A 14,522-nucleotide genomic window follows, 5' to 3' on the forward strand; every position below is an offset into this window, starting at 1 on the left:
TATAGCCTTTGGAGTGGGAGTGACTTTCCACTATTATAAATCTCTGAGTTGCCCACAATCCCACAATTTTTTTTTAGCTCTTCTTATATCATTATAACTAGTTTTCCATACAACATCCCTCTATTAAATTATCTATTGTGACTTCTATTTTCCTATCAGGACCTTGACAAAGATAGATACTGTCTTAATTTTGTAGAAACATTAAGTAACTTGTACAAAAAACACATGGCTAGTTTAAAAACAGGCTCTCAAACCAGTTGTACATAATTTCAAAGCCCAAGTATTTGAACTACTATGCTGCATTCAAGTGATAGTTCAAATGAATACCCAAATGAATACTTTTCATTAATCACTTCTTTCTATTACTTAGCTCAAATTGTCTGCATTATGGCACTAACTAGCTATCATCATCACTTAACTATCTATCTCTCCCAATTATTTATAAGGTCACTTGAGAGCAGGCACATTTTATTCATCTTTGTATCCCCAGTACCTACTACTGTGCTTGGAATGTAGTGGAGTCTTAATAAATATTTGTAGAATAAATGAGTAGTAATCACTGTCATCGACAGAGTGACTATTTTATTTCAGCAGCCCTGCAAGGAGTCTTATGTAAATTTTATAACTCAATCTTCATGGCAATCTTGCAAAGTAGGCATAAATATTTCAATATCAGAGATGAGGAATAGGCTCAAAGTGTTTAAACAGCTCACAATTAATCTGGGATTAATGCTAGGCTAAGTGGATTACAAGGTTTGCTATTTTGACTATGTCTAGCTGCCTCCCTACATAAATTTGTGAAAAAAATACATAAATAAATGTGTTGGAAAAAACTCAAAGCATTTTATTGAATTTTCAGTTATTTTTTGAGCTTTATGAACAGATAAAGTCTTGTCTCTATGAGAAAAAGGAGCAGCTCAGTATTTACATGCCATATATTGGCACGTAATGGAAATACATATGTTTGTACTTATCTAGTCTACCCAGATAAAAGGAAAATAAGAATTGGGATAATAATCTGAAGAAATGAAATAGTTGATATTGCTGCCACACTAAAATCAGAGCTGGACAGTAAAGTGGTAAAAGATTTCATTCAGGGACTCCTGCGATAGGAGAAAAGAGACCTCAGTGTAGTACTGGGCTCAATTCCGAATATAGCTTGGACAGATGGAGATTTTTAGCCAAGGAGCAGGGTGGGAGTCAGAGGATGGAAAGTTACTAAGAAGAAACATCGGGAGTGAGGAGGGATTGTGGCTAAACCAATGTGACAGGATTTTTGCTGACTGAAGGCCAGGATGATCAGATATCACCTGGGGGGTTCCGGGGGATGTAGAATTTGATCAAATATCAAGATGATCAGATGTCAAGAGTGAGGGATTCTCTCTAAACAGACTTGGCAAGATTCTCACTACAATTAGGCAGTAGAGGGTTGGACACCAAGACTGAGGCCTAGAGCGCATAGAGGAGTCAGAACTAGACTTAGGTAAAGGAGTTCATCCTGTTATCAAGTGTGGAAAATGCTGGTTATCCACATGATTATCTACTCCTTCTCTAGAATTACTTGGTATGGTGTGTGACACTGATGATATTTACAACCAATTCCCCTAAACATAGAATTCAGGTTTCAACTTTACTTTTCTGTTTCTTAGTCTATTATCTAGAGTTAGTACATTATCTAAAGTGATAGGGTAGGTATTTTTACTGATGGATTGTTGATGAAAGTGTTTACTTGTGTTTTTGAGAGTTCCCGTCTTTGCTTTGTATGGTGAAATCACATGTATGGGTAACATTTTATGGCTCAGTTAAGTTTCTCCCATAGTTTTTCCAAGCAATACATTCTTAGTACCTCCTCTGAATCTAGAAAGTAAAATAATGCTTATATTTCTAAGACTGAATTGCAGAATTCATTATTTTATTCTTTAGTTTCTGGTGAAAATGAACCAATAGAAGTAAAATAATTTGGTAGACAAAATACAAAAAGCCATTGTTGATTCTACATGTATTTCATTGGCACTTACTTGCTTGGATTAGTGTTGGTTGAAATTGTTTCAGCTGGATACCACCCAAGAGGCTGTTCTCCTCTCACAGAGCTAGGAGCCATTTCAAGATCCTGGAAATAAGTGATTTTTGCAAGATTTTTGCTGATGTAACTTTTTTTCCCCCAGGGAAAGGATGATCTCCTAAGTCTTCTTCATGTATGTACTACTAGCTTTGCTGTAAAGTAAGGTCTTTATTTCATTAATTCGAGAGTAGAGAATAATGTAAAATTAAACACAAGCATTTTTCCCCAGTTGATTTCTAACAATCACAAACTATATCAATTTATTTAATATTGCAAGAGCACGAAAAAGATTTGTTTTATATTTGTTTTATAAAACTTTGTATTATTGTTTTATAAAACTTTGTATTATCTTGTGATTGAGACACATCATTAGGGGCTGGAAACCAACAGGTGTCAAAAGCCCCAGTGTTGCTGTTCAATGGATATAAAATTACAGTCATGCAAGATGAAAAAGTTCCAGAGATCTGCTGCATAACAATGTGTATATAGTTAACAATTCTGTACTGTGCACTTAAAAATTTAAGAGAGTAGAGTTTCTCTTATTTGTGTGTTTTTTAAAATCCCAATCAAACAGAAAAACAACACAACACAGAGCTATGACCAGTAGGCATGGAAGAAATCCAACATTTGTGTGAGAAAGCATACTGAAGCATTACCTATTCCCATTTGAATGCTGAGAAAGAGTTAGGGAAATAATATGATTCTCCACTTAATAAAACTTCAGCACGTCTTTTTCATTAGAAGTGATGATTGACAGGGATTTGTTGGTGACACTGTGTGGTCCTGAGAGCAGAAGTCACTGTGTAAACAACGCTGTGCTAACAAAAGAGGACTGTTCACATGGCTGGCACTAGCACAATCTCGAGAAGATGAAAAGACAGCACACGGAATTTCCTGATTTGGGGCCAAGATGGACAACAATGACTATGATATTAACGGTTGGATTTCATGGATTTTATTGAATAAATGGAATAGATTTTGTTAATTTATTTTCCTCCATGAAAATGTTTGAAATGTATCCGAAAATAAAAAATATTTTCACCATATAAGTTGGAAAACTAGGGAAAGTTTAGGGTTAATTTAATCCCATTTAATTCTTTTCAAGTGCTTAGCCTTAAATATTACCTCTTACTTCAGTTAAGATAATAGTTTTTTAACCCCTTTTTTCAATATGTTAAAACATTTTGAAACAAACCTTCCAGACATGGTGAAAAAACCTGCTCTAGATGGTTACTTAGTGTCACAATTCATGGAGGGAATTATATAGAATTTCCCTATATGGTGATTTTCTGTGGCACTAACTCCAGCTTTTATGCCCTCTGGCTATATATGAAAAAATAGACATTTAATATAGTAATGTTTTTAGCCACAAAGAAGAGTGAAGACAGTTTTGACATGGAAGAAGAATAAGTTCTCTCCCTTAGTGTTTGATACTGTGACTATATTGGGCTAAGATAATGGTTAGGAGAGAGAGAATAAAAAAGGGGAGAGAGATTGGGTTCTAAATGTACGAGAAGAAAGAAATGAGGGCAGTTGAGAACAATAACCTATGAATTTTTTTTACCATATACATAACAAGCAAATTGCATTTCCTTCTACACTGTCTGGTTCTATTCCAATGTGTTTTATTTAAAAGTTTTATCTTTCCCAATAAAAGTTTAAGTTCCTTGGAATCTGGGTCCAAGTATCTTCCACAGAAACATACTTCTCTCACTAGTTTATATTCTCCGTAAGCATGTACTTGGCTTTCTTGCTTACTGCTGAATGCTGGTGCATAGCACCATGACTGGCACAGAGTAGATGTTCAATAAATATTTGTTGTATCTGTAAGAGAATGTGTAAAAATAACAAAACTCAAACATAATAGTGCAGTGACTATTGCCTTAATGTGTGTGTGTTTGGGATTCAGCACATTTGTAGAGGTAAAGCAGTTGGTTTTTTAAAAATTTAGTGCCATTCAGGATCACTTGTTAAATGGATATTGTTTAAATGACTTAATTAATTAATGCTGGGGATACTGCTAAGAAATCATTCTAGAAACTAGAATAAATATTGCCAAAGTGAAATACTTTGGTTTTGATACAAAATATTGTCTTAGTTTCAAGATGTAAAACAAACAAAATCTTTGATGGGTTTAGTAGAATTTATTTGAGTTAAAGTCAACTTTTTGTCTTACATATAAAAATGTGTGCCTGTATATTATACATCTGTGCATATATTTCCACATATATCTATACCTATTACATATAGCTACATATAGATATCCGTTTATATGTTTAATCTCCTAAGTCTTACATCTTAGTTTGCAATTGTGGGATTATTTTCCAGATCATAGAATTATTTGTTATTTTTACTAGGTTGTTTTCATGATTAAAATTCCATGTCTCCCCAGGTTTCCATGTATCAGCAGTGCCCCAGAAAGTGTTTCCTTTCCTGAGACTCTAGGGAAGCCTTGGAATGCAAATAACTTGAAAAGAGAGCCTGGCCACAAAAAGATTTTTGAGCCTTGGTAGGGTTACTGAAGCAGGTTTTTAGCACAAACACAACTCAAAGTATGTGTGTTATTAAAAGCAGCTATTTTCATGTAAGTCCTTTGGTACTATTTGTTTTGGCTAGAGAAGTGAAAAGCTTTCTTTTAACCATGTGACCATTATTTTGCAAGATCATAACAAACAATGCTAATATCTTTAATCTCACTAAAGAGTAACTAAAGTTATTTGATGTACCTTTTGAAATAGAAAACCAACAACTAAATCTTCTCTAACACCATGATTTTCTAATCTGTATTAAAAGCGTTCCAGGTATTTTTGTAATACAATGGATTTCAATTATGTTGTTCGTTTTCAGCACTTACTTCAAAAGAATGATGCTTTACAATTTTGTAGTTAATTTAACATATTTTTTGTTTGCTTAAAAGGGTAGAAGTAAGACATATCAAGATTAAAACATAAATAGCTTGGAACACCCTGAAGAGCAACATGGAAGAAACTGAGAAAAGAATTGAAACCCATAGAATAAGATGTCTTTCCAAGTTGAAGGTATGGAATTTTTGTATGTGGATATATGTGCATGTACACTAGTTTTTAAAATACGACAGTCCTGGTAAAATTGCTCCTATCTGCATGAAGTGATCTAATATTAATGCCATATTGCCTGATCTATTGATAATTTCTTGCTTTAAAGAAGTTGGTTTTATAACTGAGGGTGCGTCTACAGAGGATTATTGATTCAGGCAAGTTAGTCCTAAATGGCTTTGAGGGACTTAAATGGAACATAGGATCCTAAAAATTTCCAGGCACACTTACTGTGGCAGGATTTATTTTTCTGGATCAAAGGCCATGCTCACTCTTGCAGGGTTTCTAACCCAGAGAAGTGTGGGAGTCACTCTCGGAAAACGGCTTATTGTACAGAAATGTTTTGTTGATTTGTATGCAAAGATTTGTATGCAATTACCAAGCAAAACAAACATTTTCTTTAAGCTTCGGCAACATAACAATAATTTCCTATAAGAAAAATGGCCATTTTGTCAGCTGTTCTGATGTTTTTTTTTTTCTATTTCAGAGAAAATTCTGTTTTCTAGCTTCAATGTCATTTTATATTCAAACAAAATTTGAATTTATTATAAACCAAGGGATCTGGTCATTTGTCTTGATTCTATGGCTAGTGCCTGCAAGTGGTTTCAAAACTAAGACACTGTCACTCATTTTCTCCCTATCAGAAGTTTGTTTTCTGTTTATATATGTGTTGGGGAAACTTAAAAATGTATAAAAAATTGGAGAATTATGATATAAATCTAAAAAATGTAGACTTGCCTGAAATGTTATGTTAATTAAGAAAAACTCCTTGTGTTTCAGTTTTCTCATCTGAAAAGGGTAATAGCAACATTCCTACCTTATAGGATTCTTTTATGTTTGAAACAATGACTGGAATATTGTAAACTTTCAATAAATATTAGCTATTAATATTAACAGCATTTGTGGAGAAAAGTCAAGTGGTATTTATAAACAAGAAGTCTTTAATTTTTTATTGCTTTGGAGTTTAACAAGGTTAGATATTGATGTGGATGTTATGACAAAATGCTGTAAGCACAAGTTTATCAGGTAAAAGTGAGAGGCAATTGCTTAATAGCAAGTTAGTTTTCTCTGTTTCTCTGAACTTAGAAATATACTCATTAAGCAAAATTCATTAGGAAGCATGAAAGGACTATTTTCAACAAATTTGCTTTAAACTTTGTTGTTGAAAGAAGTTGAAAGGGCATTACTGCTAAAAGCTAGTAGGACTAGCTTTATAAATGTAGAGATTATTTAGCACTAGACATGAGTCAGAATAGCCACTGATTTCTTTCACTCTGTGAATAAAACCAAACAAGTTAGGCAACCCAAGTGTTTTAGTGAAAAAGCAATGGGGTCATGATCCATCTAATTTCCTTTCTTAACATGTTAAGTAGAATACATTATTTTTCCAAATTTGATTTGTACTTGATTTAGTAGGACTTGCTTTTAAATATAAAATCTGATTTATAAAACTAGGTGAAAGTAGTTTACTCTCAAGAATATGCTCTGAGAAGGTTTATAGTGGGAAGAGAGAATATCCACAAATGGTATTTAATATAAAAAATAGCTAGAGATATGGCCATATTATGCTGTAGTCAATCACAGTTTTGATTCACATTAAGATTGCTATTCAAATTTCTACATCCTTTTCACATAAATTTCTATTTAGTTTTCTCAAAAATAATTGATAATTTTGGCTTAGATGTATTGTGTGGTCTGAATGTGTCCCATCCAAATTCCCATGTTGAAATCCTAATTTCTAAGGTGATGGCAGTAGGAAGTGGGGCCTTTGAGAGATGATTAGGTCACAAGGGTAAAGCCTTTATGAATGGGTTCAGTGGCCTTATAATAGAGGACTAAGAGAGATTAATTGCATTTTCTGCCATGCGAAGACACAGTGAGAAAGACGGTAGTTTATGAATCAGTATGTGGAGCCTGTAAGACAAAAATAAAATTCAACCCTCCCACCCCCTGCTCCCAGCACTGAATGGACCTCCTCTTGGTCAAGAGCCTTCCAAAGTTAACCAAAAAACAAGTTTAGGCTGTGATGGGAAGGAGGTGTCAGACATGCCTCATTATACCCTCCTCTCTTTTGGAATTCAGAAATAACCAACCAGCATTAACATCAACACAGACCTGAAGTCTGATAAGAAACATTTATATCTATTCTCTATGAAGCCTGCTTACCTAGAGGCTTTATCTGCATGATACAATCTTGGTCTCCACAAGCCTTTATTGTAAACAAGAAATTATTTTTTATTATTGATAATAACTCTTCCAAACAATTGCCAATCAGAACATTTAAAAATCTACCTGTGACCTGCAAGTTCCTGCTTTGAGTTATCTTGCCCTTCCCAATTGAACCAACGTAAACCTTATGTGTATTGATTGATGTATTATGTCTTCCGAAAATGTAGAAGAGCAAGCTGTACTCCACCTTGAACACATGTTTTTAGGACCTGTCTGAGGCTGTACTGTAGACATGCCTTAACTTTGGCAAAATAAACTTTCTAAATTGGTTGAGACCTGTCTCAGATACTTTTGGGTTCACAAATTAGCAACCATGAAAGGATCCTGAGTGGCAGTGCCCCTGACCTTTGATGAATCTCCTATGAGTACTTGGTACCAGCTTGAGCTATCCTTATGGCTCAAACTGATAGGACAATTTGCTGAGGCCTGTGAGCCCCCACCCACTCCAGAAAATCTACGATCTCCCTAAATTTGGTCAAGATCTAAAATTTATTTTCTCTACAACTCCTCTTTTTGAGTTTTACTTGTGTCCAACAAAGAAGGCAAGTTTCTCTGCTTCCAGGACAATGGAGAGTGGGCAACTCCTTTCTGGAGTTTCAGCTAATTTCCAACAGGGAAGGCAAGTTTGAACTTTTTTTTTCCTGCTTCTAGGATGGTAAACAGCAGTCTTGAGCCAGGGTCTCATTCTTAGATAAGTAGCTGAATTTTTTTTTTTTTGTCTCAGAGATTCTCCTTAATGACTAAAAATTAGAATTGACAGCCAGCTAGTCTTAATTTCTCCTTAGCATTAGAGTGCTCAGTAATCATATTGTTGGGGTTTTTTGTTGTTCTGGTGTTTCTCCCATCAGATTTGACCAACTCTACCCAACTTGGTCAAATCAAATGAGAATTCTAAATTATGAGCAGCCAGGCCTTTGAAGTTGCTAAAATTCCTCAGAGCTGAAAAAAAAGAAAACGAATTATGCGCTTGATTTCTGCTGCAGCTTCCTGTCTTAAAAACACAATTGTTCTTTCATTTTCTTTTCTTCAACCTATTTCTCCTTCCCCCTTCACTGTCTGGTACCAAAAAAAGTCTAGAGAAGCCATCAAATGACTTGAACCCCTTAAAGCACTCAGAAAAAGGGCATTACTCACCCTTTCTTTCTTTGCGGAGTTTCAAGAGTCATGGGCAGATTCTTCTTAAAGTCTAAAGTGTTCTTATTCAAAGGTAAGTAATTTTTGTCTAATTCAGAGGTTATTTAAGGATTATATATAAAATGAGGTAAAAGGGACCAGGAAATAGGAGATGTAAAGTTATAAAGAGGTATTTTTGGTAAGAAGCTTAAAAGTAATTTTATATGAGAAAGAATCTTGCATAATGAATTTTTGTCCTAAAATAAAATGACTCGTTGTTCAAGAAAGAGAAATATTTAGGTCAAACCAGAAAGTCCAAGCATGTTGTAACACTCAGATGATCTATCTGCCTTAGTCTCCCAAAGTGCTAGGATTACAGGCATGAGCCATGGTGTCTGGCCTTTTTAATAGTTGAAACTAAGAAACGGAATTCTTGAAAACAGGCAAATAAATAATATTTTGGATCTGCTGTTGTCTGTATGTCTGTTATAGCTATATGTTTATATGCATCAGGTAGAAGTGATATTTCACTACCAAATTATACGAAAGACCTCTAATCACTTGGCTAAAAGAAAAGTAAGTGCTTTTCAGACTGAAGGAAGCTACCTAAGATGCTTTTTAATTCATATGACCTTAGTAGTTTTGGGTAAGACTAATTTGGTAAATTTAATCTCAAAATTACCTCCAGTAGTTTAAAATCTTAAAGTCATGTTATGTTAAATTAAATAACTCCTATTTTTTTCAATGGGAATCTGGGTTACTAAGAGTTAAAATAGTAGGAGAGTAAATGGTGTTTTTGGTAAAATTTATAAAAATCCAATGATGTAGCTTTTGCTAAAGAATGTTTTTTTCTAATTTAGAGACTAAGAATTGTTTTAAATGAAGATAAAAATATTATATAGATAAAACTAAATGGATAAAGAGAGAAATTAAAAGATGAGTGATGAGAAACCTTGACTCCATGGTTGCCATGTGGTTACCTATGGTAGGGAGCTGCAGCTGAGATACATTCAATTACAAAAGGTAAAAATCATTAGAATTTAAAGATGGATTATACTCCTGGGGAGTTAGCTCTCTAAATGCATAAGGAGATGGAAACTAATAAAAAAAAGCAAAAATATTCAATCTCTTGGTTACTGTTATCTGTAATAGCTAAATGAATGTACAAGAATGCTGGGTTGATCCTTAAGGCTGGATCAGGCCCAGATGTGGGTCTGTCCCAGCTCAGGCCACTAGCCTCCAAGCTACCCACAGAAAAAAAATTAAACCAGGGCAACAAAAGTTACCTATGAGAGCTGTGGTTACCAAGAAGATAGTCAATGTGTGGGAAGGGCAAAACCAAGTAACTATTAAAACCAGAGGGTATAATGCAAAGTAATTGTTCCATTTTGTAGATTGATATAATCAGCTTCTTGAGAAACCTTAACTACTTTAAGGAAAGAATCCTTTATTTTAAAGGCCATAAAATTAAAGAGCTTCTTTGGGTTGATGCAGGATTCACAAATCACGATTAAATTGCTGATGAATATATGTGATCCAAATGTGTAGGAGGTTATTCCTAAGAGAACAACCTGCCTAACTGACTGGATAATTGCTACCATAAGATCTGTTTACCCTGGAAATGGGACTTCCCAACCATCCCTATACAACGCCAAGTGGAGCACCCCAGATGATGTAGTTGATATGCTTCATAGACAAGCCATGTGAAACTGTCTTTATAACTGGGATATTCTCCCACTGAATATCATTAGTATCCAGGTCAGTGCCCTGTGACCTCTACCCTCCCCTTTGCTCACTGTCCTGGATTGGCACTGGCCTCTGAAGTAATTCTTTTCTGGTCTTGGGACTAGTTCAGGGGAAACTGAGTGGGGGAAGTCCCTCCTGCCCTAAGTGCAGTTGGACTGTACAGAACACTCCAAGGGCCAATGGTAGTTCAGCACAAAAAGAGGGAGGGTCCCCAGGTCAGAAAGAGCTCCAGAGACCTCATGGCATTGTAGGGCAGGGTGGTGGACCAAGGTTAGGACACTGCATAAAACAAGCAATCCCACCACCTCTACTTGCTCATGCCAGGAGAATCCATAACTGCCTAGAGGCCTGAGACCCCTACAAGTGGTAAGGTGAGTAGGCATCTATCCAGCCTAGCAGGAGGATTGATGTCTGTCCAGCCTGGAAGAGGGGCACTAGGTGACTCTCTCCCCTTCTGTTGTAAATACTGTAATTATCAGAGAATTTAAGTTATTCTCATTTGTAACTGCATTTCTGGTTCAGGCCAGAGTCATTTGGTATTAAAAAAAAAAAAAAAAAAGACTGAGGCCTGTCCCCATTTCTCTTCTCTTTCCCATAGATTTCCCCACCTTTCAAACTGTTTTGTATCTATTTCAAAGGAAGATATACCTGAGACTGGGTAATTTATAAAGAAAAAGGGGTTTAATGGACTCACAGTTCCACATGGCTGGGGAGGCCTCACAATTATGGCGGAAGGTAAAGGAGGAGCAAAGGCATATCTTACATGGTGGCAGGCAAGAGAGCATGTGCAGGGGAACCGCCTTTTATAAAACTATTAGATCTTGTGAGACTTATTCACTATCATGAGAAAAACAAAGAAACCTCACCCCCATGTTTCAATTACCTCCCACAAGTTCCCTCCCTTGACACATGGGGATTATGGGAGCTACAACTAAAGATGAGATTTTGGTGGGGACACAGCCCAACCATATAATTCTGCCCATGGCTGCTGCCAAATCTCATGTGCTTACATTTCAAAACCAATCATGCCTTCCCAACAGTCCCCCAAAGTCTTAACTCATTTCAGTATTAACCCAAAAGTCCTAGCTTAGGAGCCAGTAAAATCAAAAGCAAGTTAGTTACTTCCTAGATACAATGGGGGTACAGGCATTGAGTAAATAAACCCATTCCAAATGTGAGAAATTAGCCAAAATGAAAAAGATAGAGGCCCCATGCAAGTTTGAAATCCAGTGTGCCGTCAAACCTTAAACCTCCAAAATGATCTCCTTTGACTGCGTGTCTCACATCCAGGTCACACTGATGCAAGAGGTGGGTTCCCATGGTCTTGGGAAGATCCACCCCGGGGACTTTGCAGGGTACAGTGACCCTCTCCTGGCTGCTTTCACGGGCTGGTATTGAGTGTTCTGTGGCTTTTCCAAGTGCACAGTTCAAGTTGTTGATGGACAAGTTGTTCAAGTTGTTCTGGGATCTGGAGGATGGTGGCCCTCTTCTCACAGCTCCACCAGGCAGTTCCCCAGTGGAGACTCTGTGTGGGGGCTTCAACCCTACATTTCCCTTCCACACTGCCCTAGCAGAGGTTCTCCATGAGGGTCCTGCCCCTGCAGCACACCTCTGCCTGGACATCCAGGTGTTTCCATACATCCTCTGATATCTAGGCAGAGGTTCCCTAACCTCAATTCTTTACTTTTATGCACCTGCAGGCCCAACCAAAGCTTGAGACTTGCACTCTCTGAAGCAGTGGTCTGAGTGTACATTGGGTCCATCTGGGTCCCATGGCTGGGACCCAGAGCACCAAGTCCAAAGACTGCACAAGAAAACCATTTTTTTCCCTCCTAGGCTCAATGGGCCTATGATGGGAGGGGCTACTGTGGAGACCTCTGACATGTCTGGGAGACATTTTCCCCATTGTCTGGGTGATTAACATTTGGCTTCTCATTACTTATGCAACTTTCTGCAGCCAGCCTGAATTTCTCCTCAGAAAATGGGTTTTTCTTTTTTTTATCACATCATCAGTCTCCAAATTTTCCTAACTTTTATGCTTTGCTTCCCTTTTAAACATAAGTTCCAATTTCAAACCATATCGTTGTGAATTAATAAAACTGAATGCTTTTACGAGCACCCAAGTCACTTCTTGAAAGCTTTAGTTTGAAATTTCTTCCACCAGATACCTTAAATTATGTCTCTTAAGTTCAAAGTTCCACTGATCTCTAGTGCAGAGGCAAAATACTGCTAGTCTTTTTACTAAAGCATAGCAAGAATCGCCTTTGCTCCAGTTTCTAGTAAGTTCCTCATCTCCATCTGAGACCACCTCAGCCTGGACTTTATTGTCCATATCATTATCAGCATTTTGGTCAAAGCCATTCAACAAGTCTCTAGGAAGTTTCAAACTTTCCCGCATCTTCCTGTCTTCTGAGCCCTTCAAGCCTGTAGGAAGCTCCAAACTTTCCTACATTTTCCTGTTTTCTTCTGAGCCCTCCACTGTTCTAACCTGTGCCTGTTACCCAGTTCCAAAGTGACTTCCACATTTTTGGGTATCTTTACAGCAGCACTCCACTCTCTGTACCAATTTACTGCATTAGTCCATTTCATACTGCTGTGAAGAAATACCTGAGACTGGGTAATTTATAAAGAAAAAGAGGTGTAATGAACTAACAGTTCCACATGGCTGGGGAAGCCTCACAATCATGGTGGAAGGTGAAGGAGGAGCAAAGGCATGTCTTACATGGTGGCAAGAGAGCATGTGCCAGGGAACTGCACTTTATAAAACCATCAGATCTTGTGAGACTTATTCACTATCACAGAACAGCATGGGAAAACCCACCCCCATGATCCAATTACTTCCCACTGGGTCCCTCTCACATGTGGGGATTATGGGAGCTCCTATTCAAGATGAGATTTTGGTGGGGACACAGCCAAACCATATCACATGGCAAATTTGGAGGTTAAGTGCTACATGCACACTCCAGGTGACATAACTACCACAGAATCAGAGGCTGATCAAATTTGCTGTCCTCATGTGTCTTACAGATGGTTAATAAAACATTAGGGTAATTAACAAAGAATGAGAAAGGCAAAAGGGAGTCAGAGGACTCACCACAGAGGGTGATCAAAATATTTGGACGTTTCATAAGAAATGAAATAAATAAAATGAAAATTTATGGGGTTGAAACAAAGGTTTTTACAACACTATCAAAGGTTGGGTGGACCAAAGGGAACCCCTACTGGTCCTCCAACATTAAAGGGCCCCATATCAGTTTTCTGCATTTGCCCCAGATTGGGGAAATTGAAGAAACAGCAAAAGGCAAAGGTTATAATGAGGGAGCTGACATTGCCTGGGGCAATGCTGAGGCAAATTAAGATGAAGATTGAAAAAAAAGAGCCCAAGTCTCTTGGCTCAATCCCCTGCTGGGAACTCAAATCATTTTTCACCAGAAAAAGTAAAATGGTCTGGGGGCGGAAAAGAAAAGTTCCTCAAACCAGAACATAAAAATGTACAGGTTGATAGGATTATGAAATTTGAAATGTCTAAACAGCCTTTATATAAGGTAATTTTAATTCCTTTATCTAAATGTCTTGTGAAAATTGGTATTGTATCTGATTGGGGGATGTTTCTCCTATCAAGTACTATGAAACTGAAGTCATGTAAATGTGCCCTTTGAGGAATGTTAATTGGACACACTAAACGGAAACTAGTAAGATTGCCTGAGCCTACAGAATGTAGGGTAGAAGCTGAAGGGCTAGTAGGGACAAATTCTCCACTTCATATCCGTTTGTGGAGCATTTATTAGGGCTTATGGTAAAAGACTGGGAGCACTTCCCAATGACAAATACTAGACTAGAGAATTTCCAGTTGAGAGACATTTACTGTCTTGTTATGGAATGTTAACTGAAGCTACCCTTTTGCTAAAGGAAATAATGGTGCCCCAAAGAGTTCCATAATAAAATAAAAATTGTTTGCATAGGATCTTGCTACCTGAGGATGCAAAGAGGAGATACTTATGAGCAGAGAGCATTCTTTTTCCCCTAGGGCTGACTCTGACTCTGTGAGGAGCTGCTAGATTCTACAGAGCCTGATAAACAGCTCTCATATGACAAAAACTGCTTAGCCTGTGAATGGCAATTCAAGGTGAACAAAGGACATGTTGTTTGGAAGGCTGATGCTCTGGTTAAAGAGACAAGAGAATCTTTTTCTTTTAAGTTATTTATTCTTTAGAGCAATTGGGTGAAGTATGTTTTTATGAGCAAATTTACCTTTCTCTCCAAGTTCTCTCAAATTTGGAAACTGTGAGTATTCTGGT

General features: G+C 37.1%; 1 protein-coding gene across 5 annotated transcripts in view; it reads left to right on the forward strand.

Annotated features, from left to right (window-relative positions):
* The first annotated feature begins 4,771 nt into the window (after positions 1–4,771).
* The window catches only part of SLCO1A2 (solute carrier organic anion transporter family member 1A2), a 62,636-nt gene continuing 52,885 nt past the window's right edge, over positions 4,772–14,522 (forward strand). For 4 of the 5 annotated variants that reach the window (XM_055280428.2, XM_055280430.2, XM_055280431.2 and 1 more), the window contains exon 1: positions 14,343–14,508. Coding sequence is in view for 1 of the 5 variants with exons in the window: in XM_055280426.2 (XP_055136401.1) it covers positions 5,041–5,100 (60 nt within the window). In the remaining 4 variants the exon portion in view is untranslated. Of the gene's footprint in view, positions 4,864–4,979; positions 5,101–14,342; positions 14,509–14,522 lie in introns of those variants that run through there. The other variant, XM_055280426.2, reaches the window with a different exon arrangement.

Source organism: Symphalangus syndactylus, chromosome 5 (genome assembly GCF_028878055.3).
Source record: "Symphalangus syndactylus isolate Jambi chromosome 5, NHGRI_mSymSyn1-v2.1_pri, whole genome shotgun sequence".
In the NCBI taxonomy this organism is placed as follows: Eukaryota; Metazoa; Chordata; class Mammalia; order Primates; family Hylobatidae; genus Symphalangus; species Symphalangus syndactylus.